The sequence below is a fragment of the Zootoca vivipara genome, chromosome 3 (assembly GCF_963506605.1).
Source record: "Zootoca vivipara chromosome 3, rZooViv1.1, whole genome shotgun sequence".
Taxonomy (NCBI): Eukaryota; Metazoa; Chordata; class Lepidosauria; order Squamata; family Lacertidae; genus Zootoca; species Zootoca vivipara.
Genome location: NC_083278.1, coordinates 75,390,710 through 75,413,471, shown reverse-complemented (window position 1 = coordinate 75,413,471; position 22,762 = coordinate 75,390,710). Strand labels below are relative to the sequence as shown.

Genomic DNA, 22,762 nt, shown 5'->3' with positions numbered 1-22,762 from the left:
ACCAGCTTGAGGGCCTAATGGTACCTCTTTACATTAATGTAATGAGCCATCCACACGTAGTCCCTGCAAGCCCTATGCTAATCCAGTAAAGATTATCTTCCCCACCACTGTCACCTCCTAAGCACTTTCCATGGGACACTGTGACTCAAACCACAAAGGGACACTGCCAGGCTGCTGAAGGCAGGTAAGCTATAACCTCAAGTGGTGGCAAAGGGTGTGTGTGTGTTTCTGTCTCTAAAAAGAGGTGTGGGGCTTGGCCATCTCCTCTTCAAAGGTAAGCCAACCCCCCAAAGTTCTTAGAATTTGCCCTCTCTCTGGTAATTATACTTTTTCATGAGAGATGGTCCAATGAAAGGTGTTATTTGGCCCAGCCTTAAACCCTTCCTCCCACAACTATTATTACGAATACTCCCAAAAGTTTCAAATGTTGAATTCTTGGGGGCTATTGCATTTAGAAACCTGTTAGGTTTGGCAGCTGGCAAAGTATTTGCAAATTATGAATAAAGCCTTGTTTTAGAAAACTGAATTCTGTAGGAGCTTTTACAAAATAGGTCTGTGGAAGTTAACCCCTTCTTTACTACCTACAGTGTTTTATTGGATCCGCTACTTGGTGAAGGTCCATCTCTTGTAGGGTCTTCTGATATGTTTATGGCTTCCTCCATGGCAGCAAGCAGGCCATTTCCACCTTCTCCTCTCAGTGCTGGTCCAAAACATTCAGGACGTCGAATGAGCAGTCTTACCACCACATTGGCATTCTCTTCAACACTTTCTCCTACAGTCAGTAAGGAAGGCCACAGCCAAAGTCACAATCCAGGGCTTACAGGGGAGTGGGAACAAGCCTAGATGAACTGGTACCAGAACTAGGTTGCTGTGCCAGATGGAGCAGAGATTTTACTCATTCTACAAGATTCAGCTGTAATGGCAGCCTCATAAGGTCGAGAGGAGAAACCCATGTCTAAGTAACCTGTTTAGATGACCATTATTATTCTGGCTGCAGGTATGGCAACCACACTATATCCAGACCAGGAAATACTGGAATGCCTAGCCAAATCAACCATTTACAAGCCATTTAGAGGACTTTTGAATTTTTGACATATTGTTGGGAAGTAGAAAAGTGAAAGAAACATGGACAAAAAATAAGGGGCTAGGGTGAATAACACTTGGGGGAAGGGAGTTGAAATGGACACTTGGAGTGTGCATATAGATGGATTTTAGCACTCATCCAGTGTTACCAAATGCTTATTTTAGTTCACTCTTTTGTTTCTTCAACCTCTTTGCTACAACAGTACTTTCACCATATTCTTAGCCACCCTGGTTCAAGGTAAATACAGGGCCATCTTTAGCGGTGCCAGGGTGCAAAGATCGGCTTGCGCCCCCAATTTTAGGGGGGGCAGCTCAAAGTTGTTGAGCTTTTAAGGAGGGGAACAGCGATAACTCAGTCTTTCCGTTTTTACGATCATGTGAAAGTGAAACACACCACTAAGGGGCGTCACGGATACATTGATTCTGCAACTCTTCCACAAAAGAGAATGGAAATGACCCATCAACCATAATCACCCGGGGATTAGGTGGCTTCATCGTCAGGGACCCCCCAGAATTCGGTGCCCGGGTGCACCGCACCCCTTGAACCCCGGGTAAAGATGGCACTGGGTAAAGAACAGTCATCTTGAAATCATTGCAATCTAGAGCCTGCATATTCAGATTTGTAAAGGCTAATGTTTTATCAATGATTTCAACATTCTGCAAAAGCTCGCCCTACAGCCACTTGCACATACACACACCAATTACAAATCAGCAAAGAACAAAAGGAGAATAATTAGAAAATTGATGTGGCAATTACAAAGACACATAGCAAAACATAAAGAAATATAACTGTTGTTATTTTTTAAAAAATAGAATACAAAATAACGTTTCCCAGTTTCAGCCCTTCAAAACAAATGAGAAAGGCTGGTGACATAAAGCACAAGAGAAGCACCACTTCATATGGTGCAATAGTAGGAGTGATAGTCAAAGATTCATATAATTATTTGCAAACAACAATAGTGGTACAAAATTAATAGGCTCCTACAGTACCATTGCAAAAAACAGCAAAACGAAGAAAATCCAAGTATCGTTCTCCTTCCACTGGGTTCCATCCAATATCTGGGTAACCTTTAGAAATCAGCAATGAGCAGCTTTGCAAACCACATCCAGCCAAGTAGCGAACTACCTAAGAACAAGGCAAAATTAAACAAAAGAGGCATTTACTGCAAAAAAAGAATAAAAAGCTCAAGTGTTCTAACAGGAAGTCCTCTTTTACTCCCTTTTCAATAGACTGGCTATTGCAGCAGCAGAAAAAAAACAAAGAAAAACCAATGCTATTCTAGGCTGCATCAACAGAAGTACAGTGGTACCTTGGTTTAAGTACACAATTGGTTCCAGAAGTCTGTACTTAACCTGAAGCGAACTTAACCTGAGGGGAGGAGCCGCCGCCGCCTCACACCGCGCCGCCCGGAGTGGCGGGCACAACGGGCGGGCGGGAACGGAGGGGAAGCCCTGGGACCTGAAGAGGCCGAGCGCTGAGCAGGCGGGAGAATGGGGTGCGGGAAGGCGGCTTCTTCGAGCATCTCGCTGTCCCACAGCAGCAGCAGCCGCTCTCGAGCGGGAGGCGTGAGAAGAAGCTGCCAGTGGCTCGTTTACTGGGTTCTGGTTCTCTTCATCGGTGGGGAGAGCACACAGTGTGTGCGTCCAGTCTCTGCGTCCAATCCCTGTGTCCGTGGGGCACATGCGCAGTAGCGCAAACCCGGGGACACAGGGACTGGATGCAGAGACACAGGGACTTTATTATATAGGATGGTAAGCAACATGCATGTGGAAATCTACCTGAGAGTGTCTTCAGATTTTGGATTCCAACTCCCATCAGCCCCAACAAGCAGCACCAATGGTCTGGAATAATGGGAACTGCAGACCAGCAACATTTGGATGCCAATAGGTTCTGTATCCTTGCGCTGTGGCACTTGGATGGCTACTACTGTATTTCATTAGTAAATAGATGCTTACAAAGATAGGCAAGATACAGATGTATAAAAATATAGTTAGCTATTCAGAAGCTGGTTTACCTTTTCTAGATCAGGTTCCCGCAAAGCTAGTGCAAGCTCATTATTATCCATTACAGATGCTGCCGCTACATCCAAAGGAGTTGATCCACGCATAGAAGGGGATGCTGTTAAGAGAACATTTCAGAAATGTTTAATGTATATAGTAGGTTTGCCATATGTCCGGAGTTTCTCAGACATATCTGGAATACTGCATTCGTCAGCAGTGTCCAGACGGAAATTGTCCAAATGTCTGGGAAAATCTGGACAGCAACTTTCTTTTCGCTTAACAACTTGGGCAAACTCAACAACTTTTCTGTCTGGATTTCCACCATTTGAAATATGGCAACCCTAGTATATAAAATGTATAGAAGTAGCGTGACTTACAAATAAATATCACAGCTAAGCAAAACTACTACCCAAAAGACACAGGTTTCATGTTATAGGTGAGATTCTTAATTTTAAAAATGAACCAATGTACTTTTTGCTCAGTCAATGTCATTATAGGTTTTTTTATATGATTTAGTAACAGTATCATAAAAAACACTTTGCTTCACATGTCCAGTATAGAAAAATCTGTTCTGGGCAGGCTGTTCTGTACAACTACTGGGGTAGTGAACGCAAAGCCACTCACTAACATGCTGGGGCTTTGAACAAAGGTGCAATCCACAACCTGTGGACTCCAAAGAATTCTTAGACAGTAACAGAATATATGGGTTGTGAATTGAAGGAACAGAAGGCTCTTTAGAATACTTACCAAGCCCAACACTGCTATTTTCCAGAAGATAGCTAAGATGATCAAACATAGCCTTTTGATTCTGCCTGCTGATGCGGCAAAAATAACATAGAAAACGACAGCAATTTGCCACCATCTTAGGAAAGGTGATTTCCTAGACAAACAATACTATGTTAGAAAAATAGAAGCGTTTGTAAACAAAAAACCAAAAAACTCTGCATTTTAATATTTTTAATGTGTTTTGTGAATTTTTGCAGCTACCAAAAATTCCTCATTTTACAAAAAATGGTCCTGCAAGTTATTTCTTCTGCACATCTTCCAAACAGGCATTTGGAACACTATTTTAATATTTTTAATGTGTTTTGTGAATTTTTGCAGCTACCAAAAATTCCTCATTTTACAAAACATGGTCCTGCAAATTATTTCTTCTGCACATCTTCCAAACAAGCATTTGGAACACTACACATTTCTAATCTATTCTGAAGTGGAGGCCGTCTGCAGAAATCAAAATGCAACAAACATAATTTAGCTTAATTTGATTTAAATCCATGAGTTCATCTTAATTTCCCTTCAAATTAATATTTGGAGGATCACTATATACTAACACACTTAAAGCTCTTTCTATCTTGTTTGTCTTGAATTTCATATGCAGTCAATATTAAACCAATACCTAGGAACTTTTCTTTATCAGTAGGCCGATATAGCACTACGCTCACTTTTTGAATTCAATTAAAATTGTATTAGACACAGAACCACAAATAATAGTTTTTTATGTCGATCTTTATAGCAAAAAGGGGCATGGTATTTTTCCCCCAGTAAATTCTTAAGCGCAGTATCCAATGTACTTGTTCAGTTAGTGCAAGGATATATGCTTGCCCAATTAAACTTTTCCTCTCCGCTTCCCCCTCCATGCATGGCACACACCCTCCCCAAATCCAGAACAGATTGAGAGGTACACAAGGGGGAGGAGCGTTGTTATGCAAGCAGAAATTCTTACTCTAATGGAATGGGTTAGCAAGCATTATATTGATACAACCTTCACATTCCTAAATATTGAAGTGTAATCTATAAAAATAAATAAATAAATAAATCATGGGGGAAGAGAAAGAGGCCGATACAGAGGAGGATGTTTTCAGCCTTACTCTCCATTCACCAATTTCTGCTTCCAAAACATACCAAGCTAAGGAGAACCATCTGCTCACTACCTGGTAGAACAAAGAAATGGAGGTATAAATTGAGATACGTATCTTGAGTATAGATGCTGCCTATTCACACTGAATTTCCTTCCAGTCTGTAAGGGGGGAGGGTGCACATTCCATTAAAAGAATGTAGCTCAGATTGGATGCATGTTGAATTTAGGATTGGGGCTCCAATTCTAGGAACTGATATGCATCTAGGAGCCTGATTCATCATATGTATCTCCTTCATTGGAACTGGATTTTGGACCTTAATGAAAGTTAAGCTACTAACTATAAGCTGTGTACCCACTCTACCTTTAAAGCACCATCAAAGCACCTTTTGTTCCCCTCCACGAACTCTGGACACTGTGGTTTGCTAAGAGTTTCTGGGAATTGTAGCTCTGTGAGAGGTAAACTACAGTGCTCAGAATTCTGCGAGCGAAAGAATGTGGTTCAAAAGTGCTTTAAAGGCATAGTGTGTACACAGTCTATATCTGGCATTACAGCCAATATTTAAAATGTCTTCTTACCTTTGACTCTCCTCCTCCAAGTACATTCACCATTACCTCCATCACAGTCTCATGCATACCCAATGCTCTCATAAGATTAGGATGTTGGTAAAAAACTTTATTGTTCATTATATCTCTACGATGAAAAAAAAATATTTAAAAATATACCAACCACTTTACAATAATGAATAAGAAAACAATAATAATTGTTTTAACTATTTCCCTTTAGTACCATGTCATATAAGTGAAAGAATTTTAGGAAGGCATACTCTGCAAAAATTATGCAGGCTGCCACTCTGCATTCAGTGATAGATAGAAGCTGCATGAAACCACTATGAGGGAGGCTCATCTTTTCGCAATCAAAATGTATGAATATCTTCAAAATAAACGGAAGCTCATGAGAGTCATTTCCCCCATAACTGATTAGGACTAGGATTAATCAAACAAATTAAGAGAGAAGAAAAAGGGGTTTACCCTAATCCACGAATCATAAGCTTCTCTTCTTCCTTGCCCATTCTGACACTGAGGAGAGAACGGATCTGACCAAGAGAAGCAAGTAAGCTGATTGTATCTTCTACAGATACACCATTTATAGTGTATGTCTTTGGCAAGGCTCGAACCAGGCCACCAACTCCATCATATTGGCGATGTAGCAAAACGAACATGGCCCTCACCAACTCTGGGTCTTCTATCACTGATTCTTGTGCCCATCGTACCATGGTCTCTGAGATCAGCTGTTGGAGAGTTGCTAAATGTAGAAAACATTAAGACAAATATACAGCAATGTTTTTTCACCTTCCGTTCCAGCTAGTTAAGTGTATAATATGCTATACATACCAGAACTAGAAATTTAGAAAAATGCCTTTACTGAATATTCTCACTAAAGCAATACTGTAATACACAGTTAAGCTTATTAAAAGGTAATGGGGAGGCAGAAGTGACATTGGATTTTAAAATATTACTATCATATTCACCTACTAAAGCTTTCATAAATCATTTGCCAAAAAATAATATTTTTTTTTAATTTATGGAAACATATCATTGAAGTTTTAAAAAAACCACATGCAACAGCAAGAAGATTATTCCCTAATTATAACCAAAAGCTGCAAATAATTTCTGGTTTGAATAAAATTATTTGTTGAAAGTGAAACAATCAGTGGGTAGAGCAATCCTATACTCCAGTTACAATGCATAAACATCACCATTACACTGGCAAAATGGCCACTATATTTGATGTATTATTCCCAGTCTGGGAGAAAACACACGCAGCTTGAAAAAATGCTAAATGCTGTGAGCATATCAGATACATTACCAGCATTCTTTGGAATGCTGCCAGACCCTATGTCACCATCACACAGAGGCAGCCAGCCTGGGCAGAACAAACCAGCCAGCATCATTTCTTTCACATTGCCAACATACAAGAAACACAGAGAACCAAGCAGCATCACAGGGAAGGGGAATTCATGGCACTATTTTGTAAAGTAGGCACACACACACACACACACACACACACACACACACACACTCTTTCAGGAATGCACTTTTTTCCTGCCCAGCCCTATGCCACAATGGAAGAAAGACACATAAACAGGCACAAATATGCAAACAGGCTCAGGAAGCTTCTAGCTCACATTCACATGGGGAAATTCCCACCCCCACCCCTTTCCCAGTAGACATCATTCACTGAAAAAGGGATGGTAGTTTGTGTTCACGGAAACTTATACAGAAAAAGAGGTTATGGTTAGATTCAGACAAACATATCAGACTCTGCTTGATGCAATTAAATCAGCATGGTTTTTTATGATACCCACATGCTACTTGACTTACATGGCTTTTTAGCATCATCATCAATGGGCTTCTCAGCTTGTTTCTTTTTCAAGTGTGTGACTCTTTCCACAAGATACAGCAGGCGACCTTTAAGAGTTAAATCACTATTTCCATCCAGAATTCCATCTTCATCTAACTGAATTCCTAGGTATAAAAATGCAAGTGTTTATTAGATATCTAGAAGTCAAAAAGATACTCTCTTGGGGGGGGGGCTAAAGAAGGCTGCCTGCTCCCCACAGCCCCGCTTTTACTCTAGGTGGGTGGTCCATTTGGAAAGCTAAGATGAAACCATGATTTTTATCTACAGTGCATCAGAACCAAACTTCCGACATATTATATCAGCGGCAGAAGGTAAGCTCAGGTCGCCCAGGGTGTGTGCACAGAGTGCCTCACAAAGCACACCTGGAGTGCACACACCACAGCCTCGCTCCACCCCCAGGTCAATCTTCACCCGAGGATAGAGCTGCCTCGCATGCTGCATGTGCACATCACAGCCCAACAGTTGCCACCAACTCCCCTCTCTCCAGGCATGACCTGGGAATGGAGTTGTGGCTGGTGGGGTTGGACGCAAGGAAGCTGTCTGCCTCTGCAGCTCCCTCATGCGCCAGACTCCAATGAGAGAGCCTGTGTGTGGGCTCCTGGTTGCACCCCCTTAAAAAACACGCCTGGCCATGGCCCCCACAGCTCCCCCTCTCACTACCCTAATGTACAGTGGTATCTCGGTTTACACACTTAATCCGTTCCAGAAGTCCGTTCTTAAACCGAAAACGTTCTTAAACTGAGGTGCCATTTCCCTAATGAGGCCTCCCGCCGCCGGTGCCCTTCCACCGTTCGGATTCCATTCTTAGACCAAGATAAAGTTTGCAAACTGGAACACTACTTCAGGTTTTGCAGAGTTCGTAAACCGAATTGTTCATAAACAGGGCTGTTCATAAACTGAGGTACCACTGTATTTAGAAAAAAGAAAAATAGCCACTGCCACCGTGGCTGCTGAGAAGACTAAAGAAGGGAGAAGGGTACTCAGGCAACAGTGGTGTCCCCACAAACATCACCAGTGGCATAGGGCACATGATTCGCCCCAACATGTAACATGGTGGTGCCAGGTCTGCTCAGTTCTGCAAAAACCTTTACTGTTACTGACCTACAAATCAAGCCACAATTTTGCTTCAAACAGTAATGCAACCATTACAAGGTAAAAACCCTGAGCACTCTGGTTTTTACTATCCTGTCATGATTGTCAGTTACTTGTTTGCAGTGTTGCATAGCTTCTATACTGGTTCTTTTACATGCCTGAAAATATGTACTTTAGTAGCCCAAGTTCAATGAATCAAGACTACAGCTTGCTATTTGCTGTATTTTCCACACAACCTATGCAATTTTTTACGCTTCAAATGGCAACCAATGGTGGGCCCAAACCTCATAACCTGTCCATGTGTCACCACAACACTATTAGAATGAGGTTGCCTGGGAAACTGGGAAACAGGAAGACTGATGCAGACCCAAAGGCTTTGTAATTTCACTAAGATATCTTTGAGTTTTCTAATAAAATTGATGAAATTATTTTATTTGTTTAATCAAATAAAACAAGAATAAGATTAAGAATAAGAACAAGAAAAAGTTAAGATTTACCACAGTGTGCCATCAAATCTTCATGAAAATCCAAGAGGTGGTCCCTTATTTCTTCAGGACAAGGGCAATCATTTTTATCATCCTTAAAATTCAGCAGCATATTAATCTTTTAAAAAACATACAAATTAATAATTACATTTCAAATATGTTTACAAGGTTATGTATAGGATAGGAGGAAACCTTTTACTATAAGACTGATACATTCCAATAGCAGCTTAATATTCCTTATCTTTCTTGATGAGAAAAAGCCCCTGCTCTAAGCAAATCTTTGGAGTGGAGGGAAGAGGGGAGGAATCCCTATTTCACAAGCAGACGTCCTTTAGACTCTTTAAAGATAAAGGGACCCCTGACAATTAAGTCCAGTTGTGAACGACTCTGGGGTTGCAGCACTCATCTCGCTTTACAGGCTGAGGGAGCCAGTTTTTGTCCGCTTCCACAGACATTTTTTCCAGGTCATGTGGCCAGCATGACTAACCCACTTCTGGCGAAACCAGAGCAGCACACGGAAATGCCGTTTACCTTCCCACCGGAGCAGTACACATTTATCTACTTGCACTGCACGCTTTTGAACTGCTAGGTTGGCAGGAGCAGGGACCAAACAATGGGAGCTCAACCCATCACGGGGATTCGAACCATCGACCTTTCAATCGGCAAGCCCAAGCGGCACAGTGGTTTCACCCACAGCGCCACCCTTAGACTCTTTAGCCATGACAATTAAATGGAACCTTGATGTATGGAGACAATATATTTCAATATCTGGTGTTCACCTGCTTTAGAGCACCTAGCATCTGGCCGTTTGCTGGAAATACCAAAACAATTCTTCTGTTATTGTATCTACCAAAAGTCCTTTGATGTATTGTTCAGGAAAAGCAGTATGCAATGCAAATTGATTCTAACCTTGAACAAAACTTGAATATAAGAAGCTGCCTCCCATTTTATGTTATACCTGTTCCTGTGGTGGAGACCGAAACTCCTTTGTTTTCTTGGCTGTCAGTGCTGCAGACATATTTAACGCCTGCATAACCTCATTGTATCGGAAACGCTGATTCTCTTGAAGTTTTAATACAAAATCATCTGAAAATGCTACAATGGCTTCTATCCGATGGCGTATCTGACAGTCACAAAGGTACTGAAGTAAATGACACATCTGAAAGAGAATGAACAAGGGAAAAAAGTTACAAAACATGAACTATTAAAATTCAACTACATTTTTTTTAAGGGTTAGATGTATGCAAATGACGGGCAACTTCATGGCAAACAACGCTCTTTTCTTTCAGTAGTGGTAATATGTATGTTTATCCACATCACCCTTATTTTTCTAATTCTCTTTTTGAGTTGTGATATTTGTGGGTTAGCCCCACACTTTCTAACACAACCCAAACACCCTTTTGTTTTTGGGATTTTTCAAAGTCTTTGATTTCAGGTTTTTATTATCTCTTGCTCTGAATAATAAAAAAAGTCTACCCTCTTGCCTTCACATATCCCAGCACAAACCTTTAATTTCTGTTTTGAATCATTCTGTTCATATAAACTTGTTTGCTTGTTTGTGTGAAGTACTTTCCTCCATAGATTGCCTCTAGTCTAGAACAGGCATCCCCAAACTGCGGCCCTCCAGATGTTTTGGCCTACAACTCCCATGATCCCTAGCTAACAGAACCAGTGGTCGGGGAAGATGGGAATTGTAGCCCAAAACATCTGGAGGGCCGAAGTTTGGGGATGCCTGGTCTAGAAGGTAAGAGACTCAGGCCTAGGGGACAAATGTAGTCCTCCAGGCTTCTCTGCTTAGCCTTCTGGACTATCCTCAGGCCACACCTCTTACCAGTGCCTTTGCCTGAATGGTAGACGTCCTTGAAGTGATAATACTTCTTGCTTGCCTGGATGGAGGATAGAGAAATATGGATGGGTGGGTGGGAAAGGAGATTATGATTGATTATTTCATGATTACCTGCAATTTCACTGGCTCGGGAAGTTTCATTTGAAGGAGTCCTTCTTCTGGGACCTTCTCTCCTCCTGTCTCCAAATTTAGGCCATCTGCAATTAATTCTTTTTTTGCTATTACTCGAGTCTCATCCTCATGGACTGAGTCTTCCTTAAAAACACTAGGTTCAATCAGCTGCAAGATATGCTTCAGGTCTCCATTATGGAAGATCCCCATTATGAGAAGAGTGTAAAAAAGCTTGATCAAAGGAACAAAGAGAAACTCTGTAGTCCCACCTACTGGATCTCTGACATGGAGGCTGCCCTCTTGAACTGCCTCCGTCAGCATCTCTATGGTTTTAGTCTTCAATATTTCCAGAGGAAATTCAGGACTGTACTGATAACACTCATTGTTGATTCTTACAAAACTGGGAGAGGAAAACTGCATTCTGGGCCGTAGGGAAGTGCTGAGTCCTATGCCAGGTAGGCCATGCTTTTTGTTTTCATCAGGGAACAGAGTAATGCTCTTAGTCTCATCTGTCATGGGAACAATAAATTCATTGTTCATCATCAGCCTTGCAGTAGCGTAAGTATTAAGGTGGATGTCAATTAGAAGGTCATAATAGCCAGCACGTAACAAGCCCGGCATATACTTGTTCTCAATTGCATAAAGAAGCTGAGACTCATCCACATGGCTGCACATGGCATGCGCTACTCGATTATTCCCAAGAGCACAAACAGCTGAGTACAGTCTGAGAGTATGGTAGTGGAATTTCAACAATTCTTCTTGTTCTGACAATTCTAAAATGTCTATAGACCTGTGGAAAAGAAAGTTTAATAATAACTTCACTATCTAGGAAAAGTGAAATATTATTTTTTATTTTAAAAAATCGCTGAGTACGTGTCAACCAGCATGAGTATGAAAATTGTTGCTTAAGTGAAATGACAATATACTATTGTTAGAGATACTTACATATTTTTGTTGCAGCTCCTACTTGTATTAAGTAGGAGCTGCAACAAAATTAAGTACAGTATGTATTTTTTACCCTGATCTTCAGCCAAAAAAAGATTTTCAGAGTGGTGCACAATGAACAGTAATAAGGGGGTCCCCATCATGCTGCTCAACATATCTATATGACCAATGAAACAATGGGGATCAACTTCATTCCCTCCTCCAATTATGGTGTTTTGAAGTTGCTGCTCCCTTTGGCTGGCTCCCTTAGATCAGTGGTCCTCAACCTTGGGCCTCCAGATGTTTTTGGCCTACAACTCCCATGATCCCTAGCTAGCAGGACCAGTGGTCAGGTATGATGGGAATTGTAGTCTCAAAACATCTGGAGGCCCAAGGTTGAGGACCACTGCCTTAGATAACTCTTCACTTGGCTCAGAATGCTGATGGACAAGATTCAAGCTCTGCCAGTTGATTGTGACAGCAGCTGAAGCTAAACAGAGGCTTCCGAAGGACTGCAGAAGTGCTTGTCCTAAGGAAGTGACAGAACATGGTGCTGCTCCTAATGAGTTGAGGGGGTGAGAGCTGCTGGCTGTTTTGGATCCACCCACCAAGCGACTAGCAATAACTAGAAATCACAGTGAGGAGGAAGAACACCATATTAAAAATTCAAGGCACCCAATGTAGTCTGCAGGCTAGTCAGCCTGATTTAAATGATACTAGGATGTTATGCCCCTGTTCCTTGGGAAGACCATCACAGCAAGGGGAAAGCTAACCTGCTCCTATCCCATCCAGCAGAGGAGGAGCAATTGCAAGGAGCTTTCCCTCACTCTCCCTGCCAGAAGGACCACACTGCTCCAAATTCCTGTTGCTCTGGGACTTCAGAGTATTCTGGTCCCATTCATTAGCCTGAGGACTATGGCCCATATGGCTGTGTGTGTATTTATGAGGTGCAGAGGGGAGTGTATTATTCAGAATATTTTGATTGAAAGGGAAAAACTTCAAAGGGTTGTGTCTAATTATGTCCGTCCATTGATGGAAGACACTTTGATCCACTGGAGGCTTTCAACAGCAGAACAGGGAGAAAGGCAATTTTCACTGATTCCCCCTCCCATAACCTCCTGCACTCCATAACCCACCATATCTGGTCAAGAAGGTTGGGAGATGCTTTGGGACAGCATGAGGATGCGGGTGATACAGTGATGCTGTAAATCAGCAAATATCACCTCTCTCCCTGTTCTATTCATGCAAGTCTTCACTAGATCAAAGATCCTTGGTCAGTGGAGATGCACCACTGGATACATCTCAAAATTAATAAAATACAGAAACATAAAACCCTCAGGAAATATGATTTGTCATTGCATGAATGTTACCATCATATCCCACCTTAATTTATAAATGCAAACAAGGAATACCTGTTTTCCTCTGGGATGTGAAGGGACATGAACTGCAAAGGCTCCAGGCACTGTACTGACCAGCCTTGACGTTCACTGATCCGTGATATGTCAACTTTCAGAAAGTGGTTTGGTACTCTACTCCAAAGCACATGTGTCAGAAACTGAACATGCAGACGGGGAGGGCACTGGGGGACTGGGTTTTTGTGCTCACTTTTGAACAGGCCAGCTGACAATGGCATTACATTCTGGAAAGAGCAAGGTAGAGTTGCAAAAATTAAGACTCCAGCAGATGGCAAAGTACAAAGCAAACATTATGCATGACGAGTCTACAGCCTCCCCCCACCCCAACCTTCTGACTGTACGCAAAAGGCTTGTGGTTCGCTTAGTTTCCTGGGAGGATGACACAGAGCAAAAAGGGCTTTCATGTGAAGACTGACAACATTCATGGGTCCCATGTTTTTGTTTTTATCTTATTATGGAAAGACTATTGAATACACGGTATCTTAGTAGCATCCTCCAGAAAAGTCAAGGTTTCGGCATAAAGCTACCTAATGATTGAAAAGGAACTGGAAAAACAACGCCCCTCCTCCATGTAGCAATTTTAGGCTTCTGTGAATAAGTAGGGGGAGAGACCTCTCAACACTATGTGATACTGTTTCGAAGGTTTATGAAGTCAAATAAAAACCCCAATATTACAAACCTTCTAAATTCAACAATACAGCACAGGAACAAATGCTTTTAAAATTACCTTAATTCTTCCCAATTCAAATTGGAAAACATTGGGGCTTGTGGCTTGTGCAAATACTGCAGGAAATAATTTAGTGCTTGGTTCAACCTAAATCATGAACAAACAGAAATACATTATAATTCAAGATGTTGAGTGCATGAAACAAACATAGCTGAAGATGAAATTTCTGGGAATGGCAATTTATTTTCCATGAATACTCCATATTATTATTATTATTATTATTATTATTATTATTATTATTAAGTCTAGTTGTCTGTTCTTGAACAAATGGCAACCTAAGAAGAATTACCTGATAATAGGTGCTTATCTCTTTGCCATTAGCTGTGAAGGACAGGACACCAGTTGCAGCATCAACTGAACAGCCAATCTCGAGCCCATTGTTATTGCGTCCTTGCCCGGGACTCATGCTCTCCCCAGCGCATACCATATAGCAGTTGCTGCGTTTGATGCTGTATTTCAAAAGATGAACGGCATATGAGATACAGTGGAAGCTGAATGTTGCAAACCAAGATCTCAAACTCCATCGGGGCTCCAGTGTACACATGGGCACCCGCATGCATAGGGGTTACATTATTCTAACTATGTATGTCCGACTAGAATAATTAGGAATCCACACACCCTTAACTTTCAGGGGGGTTGCATCCAATGTCCTAGTTCAGATCATAATTTCAGGCTTCATAAACCATGATTAATGGAGCTGGGAAGCACTGCTGAGGCCAAGGACTCCTCTCTCTCCCTGTGTGCCACTTGTGCGCTTCATTTCTTGCTGGTATTAAACAAAATTTCCCTGTTATGTCGAAAGTGGGGAGCTCTAGCTTAATGTCAGCCAGTAGATAGCATAATAAACCCAGATATTATCTAGGCTTGTTAATTAATATTAAGCTAGAGCTCCCTGTTCAGACATAATGCGGATCTCTGGCTTAGCCTAAGTCAGAAATGAAGGGCTGACGCAGCACATCAGGGGAAGGGGAAGGGATGAATGACTGATCCCAATGTTTGTTCCCAGCTTTTATGAAGCCTGAAATGATCATTCAAACTGAACTGCTCTCAATAAATGTGGAATAATAGCACAGAGCTACATTTAATGTTATTTAACTACAGAAACAGCAGTCAGTATTTTTCACTACATAGAGAAAGGGTTCTGCGATTTACGTTCCAAAGTCTACTAAGTGTATTTAGATCACAGTTTGCATTGGATTGAAGAAAATTAAAAACATAAAGCTTCACGAAGCCCTTTACGGAAATGAAATAAAATACATGTCTTCGTATCTTCCTGAGGAATAAACTAGACAAAAGGGCAACACAATGCATTTTTTAAAAGGTTATATATTTGGCAAGTGATTATATATAATTTTGAAACACACAAACAAAAATAGAAACATTATGAATCAACAGAGCATCCTTAGACTTATAATGTAATCACTATGATGCACAAGTTTTGATATCACATAATTCCGATCTAAAGAGAAACAAAACCAACCTCTCATGAACTTTCCCTTTTTCATCTCCTAGGGTTACGGTAACAGTACGGACTCTATCCAAATCAAAGCTTGTGTCATACTGATGGAAGTCAGATGTAATCCAGCCCACCCAGACATTAGCAGGTTCTTGTCCAGGAAAGATACGCACAGAATAATAATACTGTCAAGAAATTTAAAAAGACCCAAAATATTAATTTTCCATTTTGAGCGAGAACTTCCTTCTTGCATTAAAATCCATCGCTGACTCATAATTAGGAATGAGACAAAACTTATCTTTTGTTTTTATTGTTGTTTCAATTTCATTTTGTCCCCAAACAGCCCTTTCTTTGACCTACTGGTCAGTACAAATTTTTAAACACTCATCTTTGTAAATTGGTTGAATGGCATGGTCCTGCAATGTTTTTTCTAATATAAACTAATTCCATGTCCTGCATGGGATATTACTGGTAGCACTGGCCAATGTGCTTCAACTGCGAAAATACACCATTAAATAACTTCAGTATAGTTGCTATGTGATAGTAGATTGACGTCAAATATCCATATTGTGTTATTTATAGACACCATTGACGAATATGGTGATGAAAGCATTATAAAAGCTATTGACAATTATTATAGTAAAAGCATCTGTACAAAACTGCTTTGAAATTAACACTGATAATTTGGTAAGATAAGCATTGTACTTGACAAAAAAAATATGTGTGTATATTAGGGAGGGAACTTGTGGAGGAGATAAGGATGGAAACCCACACCAGTCTTGATTTTAAAAGGCCTCAAATTTATTGGCTGCAGCTTCTAGACTTTTTGGTGTTGCATGGGCAGCCTAATGCTATTGACAGCAGCAGCATCCTGCTAGGCCAACTGGTGGGGAAGGAAAGAAGGCTGCTTTAAGACAGCTGATAGTATAAGCCACTCTCTCTGCTTGCCATCACCAACCTGGGAATGTGGATAGCTATGAGCCCCTACTTCTAAGACTGCTTAAGGGCATCTCACTGGGTCCATCAGGGAGCTCAACCCTTGGTTGTGGTGCTGTTCAGTGCCTAAAAACTAGAGTTAGCTGGTTATCAACATTATAATAGCAAGCATATTCTGGGCCAAAAGGGAAACATAGCCCTTGGGATCAGTTCTCAATCAGGGGCTCAATTAAACTGCTTCCCAGTTTAGCTATTGGCTATCATCTAACAAATGAAGGACAATCGTAGAACATCAAGTAGGGTAAGAAGAAAGCACAATCATTGCCTAGATTGGCTCTGAATCTAAAGTCATCAGCAGATTGGTGTTGAGTCACACCAACTAGTGATTGAGTAAGGCAGGCATCCCCAAACTTCGGCCCTCCAGATGTTTTGGACTACAATTCCCATCATCCCTGACCACTGGTCCTGTTACCAGTAGCTAGGGATCATGGGAGTTGTAGGCCAAAACATCTGGAGGGCCGCAGTTTGGGGATGCCTGGAGTATAAGGGCTTGCAAGAGGTGACATGGCTAAACAATATTACATCCTTCCGCCTTCCTCATCCCTCCATGCTAAGTGGTAACTCTACTGAAGGTGGGGAAACAACCAGCTTTGAAAGTCTACACATCGAATGAAAATTGAACACCAGTACATTTGGGTTCAGCCTTATAGTCAACACAATATAGCAATGATAAGCTAATAATAATAAATAAGGTTATAATTTATAATTCAGTAGCTGCATTTCATGGATAAGCAGTTTACAATCATCTATAAAATTAAAGAATGGTGCCTATGATAACTTCAAGCTGTTTATGTACTATCATAATGGGGGGGGTGGAAATTCTCTGCACAGTACAACTAGTAACACTAAGTTGCCATACTGTAGATGTTTGCATTAAGTAATCATAATCATCTCTTTCATCTGCTAGGACATCTTCAGTGAGCCTCGCAGAGTGGCTTGAGCTGTAGTCTGGCTTCGTCCGTCTCAGCATAAATCTGTAATATATCAAAATATTTGAGAGAGAATGAATAACCATTTTATAATTTCTGTATACAATGGTTGGATAAACATAATATTAAGCACTCCATTTGATAAAATCTGTTTATGAATTTATCAAAACTAGAATATGAAATATATATATTTAAAGGCACACGAACAGTGCTTAACCAAACTCCCCATTATTCAGTTTAATAATACGTCCTTCATAAATCTGCAAGATAGCATACCTGTTTGAGTAATTAAGGCATACATGATCCTAGAGATTTGTGAAGAACATATTATTAAAATGAATAATGGCGTGGGGGGTAGGGTTGGCTGAGCACAATTTGCTCACCTTAAAAAGAAAGAAAGTGTTGCAGTTTTGGACAGAAGTCTTCAATTGGATAGAAGTCTAACAATCAAGCCATGCCCCGAGCCACAGAAAGCTCTTGCTTTTCTGCCCCCCCCCCCCGCACGCACGCTTCCGTCCCATCCAGTTGTCTACACCCATTACCTGGCACACACCTAAAATTGGTGAAGCCTTATGATGGGAACCCATGGCACTTATGCAGAAGCACCACTGTTGCCCTCCCAGATCAGTTATGGGTGGAGGTTAAGGATGTTGAGGAACAACTGGGTGGGGGGCAGGTAGCGAGCAACTGGGGGGGGGGGACGAGTGGGGGAGAAACTGAGATGGAGAAGACAGTGAAGTGACCAGGGGCAGAATGATGGGGAGGAGACAGAAAGACTAATGTGCATTTGTGTGAATCGCTTGGAGTGCTGGGAGAGGGATCACATGTGTAAAAAAAGAGAAAAGAAATACGGTAGTTAAGTGGCTGGGAGTGATCCTGAGAGAGAAAGGAGGAGGGAGTGTTGTATTTCAGAATGGGCAATCCTGAAATAGAGGGGGGGCAGGGCGGGGTGATCCTAAAAGAGAAAGGGGGGGTTGGGTGATCCTGACAAAGAAAGGGATGCTGGATTTGAGAAACAACCCAGAAACAATATTTGAAGTCTACACTGAATTATCCAGCAGCAACAGGCACTGATTCTATTATGCAGAGACAATTCCCAGAGGACAACAGTAAGCAGGAAATTTGCATGCCCTTGAAAGTAAACAGTGTGCTTAAAATACCACAAAGAGATCAAACCACTTGACCTTTGCTTGAGGCGTGAAGGTTTCTCTTGAGTGTAGTCTTTATGGTTATTGAACTCTGATTTTACAGCTTCTTTTTCTATACGATCAGGTACAAGGTGACCATGAGCAGTTTTCATAAGAACTTCAAAGTCAGAATCCACATCATAATCATCCAAGTCATTCTTTGGTCCAAGGCGGCTCCCGGAACTGGGCACTCCTCCTCCAGGCATTTTAGAGAATACTTCTGCACACTCAATAGGCATGCTGAGCCGATAGAACATGATTTCTGTTTTACTATTCTGAGACCCAAAGGACTTCTGTGTGACCTTCAAGCATGGGGAGCTGTCCGCAGTACCATCTATTCTTGTAACCTACCAAAGGCAAAAACTAAAATGTAAAATTAATGAAAAATGTAAAATTGAATGCACATTTACTTGCATTCAAAGGTTTTTAATAGCATTTAAATATTAAAATATTAATATGAACATCACTGATGCATTTATAACACGTTAGCAAGGTAAGATTACTATTAGTACAAGCTGCCCATTAGAGCGTCAACAGCACAATTAAAAATTTAACCCTCCAACAGTGGCAAAAACCACTTTAGTAATCTAATATTTAGGTAAAAAATACAGCAGTCAAGTCTTGGTTTTAAAAATGAAAACTTGACATCCTTTCAGCCCGGCTGCATCTTTACCTGCCTTACACCAGACATCATATACTACATCATATATGTGTAGGGCAGGTGGGTGTGGCTTGGCTGAAACTGCCTCTTGGGCCAAATGGACAATCCTGTGGGTCTAATTATGCCCATAGACCAGAGTTCCCCCACTGCTGCTTTGCCTTAACCCCACAATGCTTTAGGGGACAGATCCCACACGGATATATAGACAACGTAAACTTTTCCCAACTTCATAATCTAGATCAGTCTTTTTCAACCTTAGGTCCCCAAGTGTTGTTGGACTACAACTCCCATCATCCCTAGTTAGCAGGACTAGCGGTAAGGGATGAGGAGAGTTGTAGCCCAGCAACATCTGAAAGAAAATAAAACAAAGCACATCAAAGTACTGAGTGATATCTAAATGGCATGGGGGTGTCTAATTTAATACCACAATTGTTGCTTTATGTACTGGAGAGGGGCTATCTGCACTACCCCTTTAAACCTGGAAGGATGGCACAATGGGGCTTGCCACTGAAGGCTTGCAACCCTGCAGTGGCATCAACAGTTTGCAGTAAAATAAACTTGGGGATTGCACCTATGCAAAGATGCCTTCTGCACTCACTGAGAAGAGAACTTCGCATACTGAATTCCACCAAGAAACATTGCAACCATATGCAGGTTTATTCAGAAACAGGGATGTAGGAGAATTCTGCTCTGAGGAGATACTTTCCAGCTGCTCATTCAGTGTTCAGGAACGGAATTCACTGAAGTGAATGCAATGTGCATTTACTGTATTCGTAGAATTTTTTTATTAAAAAATCTGCAAGCTTTACAGAATTAATTACTTTGTTATGGTTCTGCAGAGGAATGGAATCAGCACAGGCTAGGATGAATAAATGCCAAAATGGACATTTCTAACTTCGTTCAGCCCTACACAAAAGTAAGTCCCCACTGAGCTAACTCCGTGATTAGTGAGTGCAAGATGGAATTCTATATCAACTCTCTTCCCACTCCCACAAAATGAACTGAAGATATATCAAACCTCAATATGTTCATGATTTGGTGGTACTGGGAGAAACTGAGGTAGTCTCTTGCTCAGCCATATGGTGATGTCCCTGTTTGTATTCACCGCAAATGGTTCGTAGCCTTCTTGTAAACCACAAATAGTGAAATATTTCAAGGTGCTCACTTCTTTGCCAAAGTTCATTCTGCCCACTTGTGATAATCCCAGGCTACATGCAGGTATAAAGCCTGCCAAAACAAAGCAAAAACAGATGCAATTCATGAATCATAAATATTCAAAAAATTGTTTTATTTATTCATCCCTCCCCCCACAAGCCAAAAGAAGAAGTCTCTGAAATATATAATATCCTAATTTTATCTGGATAGGAAAATGCATGCAAAAATATATAAATTCAGTAATGTGGAACTCCCTATATTGAAACGGGCAAATTAGCCATATATAATATCATTCCTGGAAACAGATGTCTCAGCAAAGTAAATCAATGGTGTCAAATGTTAATTGCCACATCTAAATAGAGTCCTGGCTCCGCTAAATGTTGTAAAAATACTGCCCCTCTGTTGTATTTTTTATAATTTAATGTAAATTGCCTTGGGAATCAGTTGATCAAAAGGTGGAGTATAAAATAAAACTTCTTCCCACATCCATATATCTTGGATGTCTTCTTTTAAGACTTTCAAATTCCCTTTCGATGTTTAGATTTGGAATAATAATAAATGTAGCTAGGAACAAGCCCCCAGCTGCACTTGTGTAAATTGTTGCCATTGGGATAAAACATTGTCAGTAGGGTGGGGAAGCAATTTTAACTTACCATGTTTCCCTTCTTAAGAGGGGAAATCACCTCCTCCAGGTGGAAGGCAGAGCCCACTTCTGACTTCACCTGGGGGAGGAGCTTCCCATCCATCCCAAAATCACCCATTCCCACCACCCTTCTGAGTAATACCCCTCCCCCACCCTCTGACTATACATAAGGGTCTGGTGACTTCTGTTTCAGTGTATCTGAAGAAGCGCGCATGCACACGAAAGCCCATACCTATGACAAACTTAGTTGGTCTCTAAGGTGCTACTGGAAGGATTTATTTATTTTTTTTGTTTCGACTACATCAGACCAACATGGCTACCTACCTGTATCTTTAAGCTTAGAACAAGAAATTTAAGACGTGGAGAAGAAAATTCCTCTTAGACCCTGAACTACAGCAACTACATGTGGCTATGAATATAGTTAGGGCCAAAATAAGCATGTAGACTGCTGTCAGGTCTGTCTCAAGAACAGTAATTTATGCAACTCAACTCAGACAGAAACCTGGCAAATCTCCAACACAGGCTGTCCCCTAATAAAGGACAAAGAGGAAGCAGCAGCTCTAGTAGAATGCAAAGGTCCCTCCTGTGAGGGGGAGCTTAGTCATTCCATAGCTTAGTTCCAAAGTCATGCAAATGATTGTGTTCAGTCAAGGTCTGTGTACAAGACAGTCCCAGACTTCGTTCCACCCCATTCATTGATGTAAAATACAGTAGCAACATTTTTCACGGCCATGTGGATGACAAACACTGCTGGACAACATTTTATATTTATTTACTTACAGAGGTGTTTTTTGTGGAGCTGCCCAGGTGTCTATTTTCATTAAGATACATAATTAGGTCATGTGGATGACATGTTAAAATACTTTTTTCCTATAACAGTAAGGGAAGACTTGCCACCAAAGCCAGTTAGCAGCATAAAATAGTTTAAGAACTTACTATCACCAGCAAGTTGTGTGTTGTTTATTGCTAGAACAATTGTTTTCTCAAAATGCCCCTTATGTACTATAAAAATAAATAAAAAACTTTATTAAGAGAAAAAAAGAACTTACCATCACCAACCTCAAAGTCCTTGAATGCAAGCTCGGAACCTGAGTCATCAAGAAGGATTTCTCCATTCAGAGTGAACATCACGGTGCGCTCATTCAAGTCAACCATACAGCCTACAATATCCCCTGTCAGCCAAGAACGTCCAAAATGCTCATTTCCCTGGTGCCACCGTTGAGCCTGGATAATAAAGGATTTCATGATTTGGATGAAAGACAATTATGAGGACTGTGCCTCCAGTGTATGACTAATAAGCATCCCCTAAGATAAATGAACATGGCACTACAATGACTACTGTCATATGGCATTCTGCAAGTACCGTAGTTGCAAGCAACTGTTGGACTGCAAATCCTACAATTAGTATTGTGAAAGGTTAACAGGATTAGTGTTAAACACATCAAAAGATTTGTAGGGCATATTGTCATTTCAACACAAACAACAGAAACAGAATCCAAAGAATATTTATTTCATTTAAATAATTTTAAGTTCATTGTGAGACATCTGATTTGCTTTGCTTTGCTTTTTTTGCTTTTTTGCGAATTGTCATTTATTAGTGTGATAGTATTCTGGATGTTGGCTGGCTGGAACCCTGCACCAGAGAATTCATGTAAGTGGTTGAGGATGCACTGCAACATGACTGAGACAGGAGCAGCTGAAGCATGGAAAGTGTGTCAGTTGGGGACGGGGGAGAGAACAACAGTGAGCAGAGGGAGAGAGACCACTGACC

At 41.0% G+C, this 22,762-nt stretch overlaps 1 protein-coding gene across 4 annotated transcripts in view; it reads right to left on the bottom strand.

The window, feature by feature from the left end:
* RYR2 (ryanodine receptor 2) overlaps nucleotides 1–22,762 on the bottom strand; it is a 252,654-nt gene that overhangs the window by 100,668 nt on the left and 129,224 nt on the right. For all 4 annotated transcript variants that reach the window (XM_060272866.1, XM_060272867.1, XM_060272868.1 and 1 more), the window contains 18 exons: nucleotides 22,041–22,215; nucleotides 20,212–20,420; nucleotides 18,530–18,879; nucleotides 17,276–17,390; nucleotides 15,445–15,605; nucleotides 14,254–14,413; nucleotides 13,965–14,051; nucleotides 13,235–13,461; nucleotides 10,899–11,688; nucleotides 9,900–10,100; nucleotides 8,954–9,059; nucleotides 7,325–7,468; nucleotides 5,972–6,245; nucleotides 5,519–5,633; nucleotides 3,832–3,964; nucleotides 3,099–3,202; nucleotides 2,074–2,209; nucleotides 586–772 (listed from right to left, as the gene is read on the bottom strand). In XM_060272866.1, the coding sequence (XP_060128849.1) occupies nucleotides 586–772; nucleotides 2,074–2,209; nucleotides 3,099–3,202; nucleotides 3,832–3,964; nucleotides 5,519–5,633; nucleotides 5,972–6,245; nucleotides 7,325–7,468; nucleotides 8,954–9,059; nucleotides 9,900–10,100; nucleotides 10,899–11,688; nucleotides 13,235–13,461; nucleotides 13,965–14,051; nucleotides 14,254–14,413; nucleotides 15,445–15,605; nucleotides 17,276–17,390; nucleotides 18,530–18,879; nucleotides 20,212–20,420; nucleotides 22,041–22,215 (3,674 nt within the window). The remainder of the gene's footprint in view (nucleotides 1–585; nucleotides 773–2,073; nucleotides 2,210–3,098; nucleotides 3,203–3,831; nucleotides 3,965–5,518; nucleotides 5,634–5,971; nucleotides 6,246–7,324; nucleotides 7,469–8,953; nucleotides 9,060–9,899; nucleotides 10,101–10,898; nucleotides 11,689–13,234; nucleotides 13,462–13,964; nucleotides 14,052–14,253; nucleotides 14,414–15,444; nucleotides 15,606–17,275; nucleotides 17,391–18,529; nucleotides 18,880–20,211; nucleotides 20,421–22,040; nucleotides 22,216–22,762) is intronic.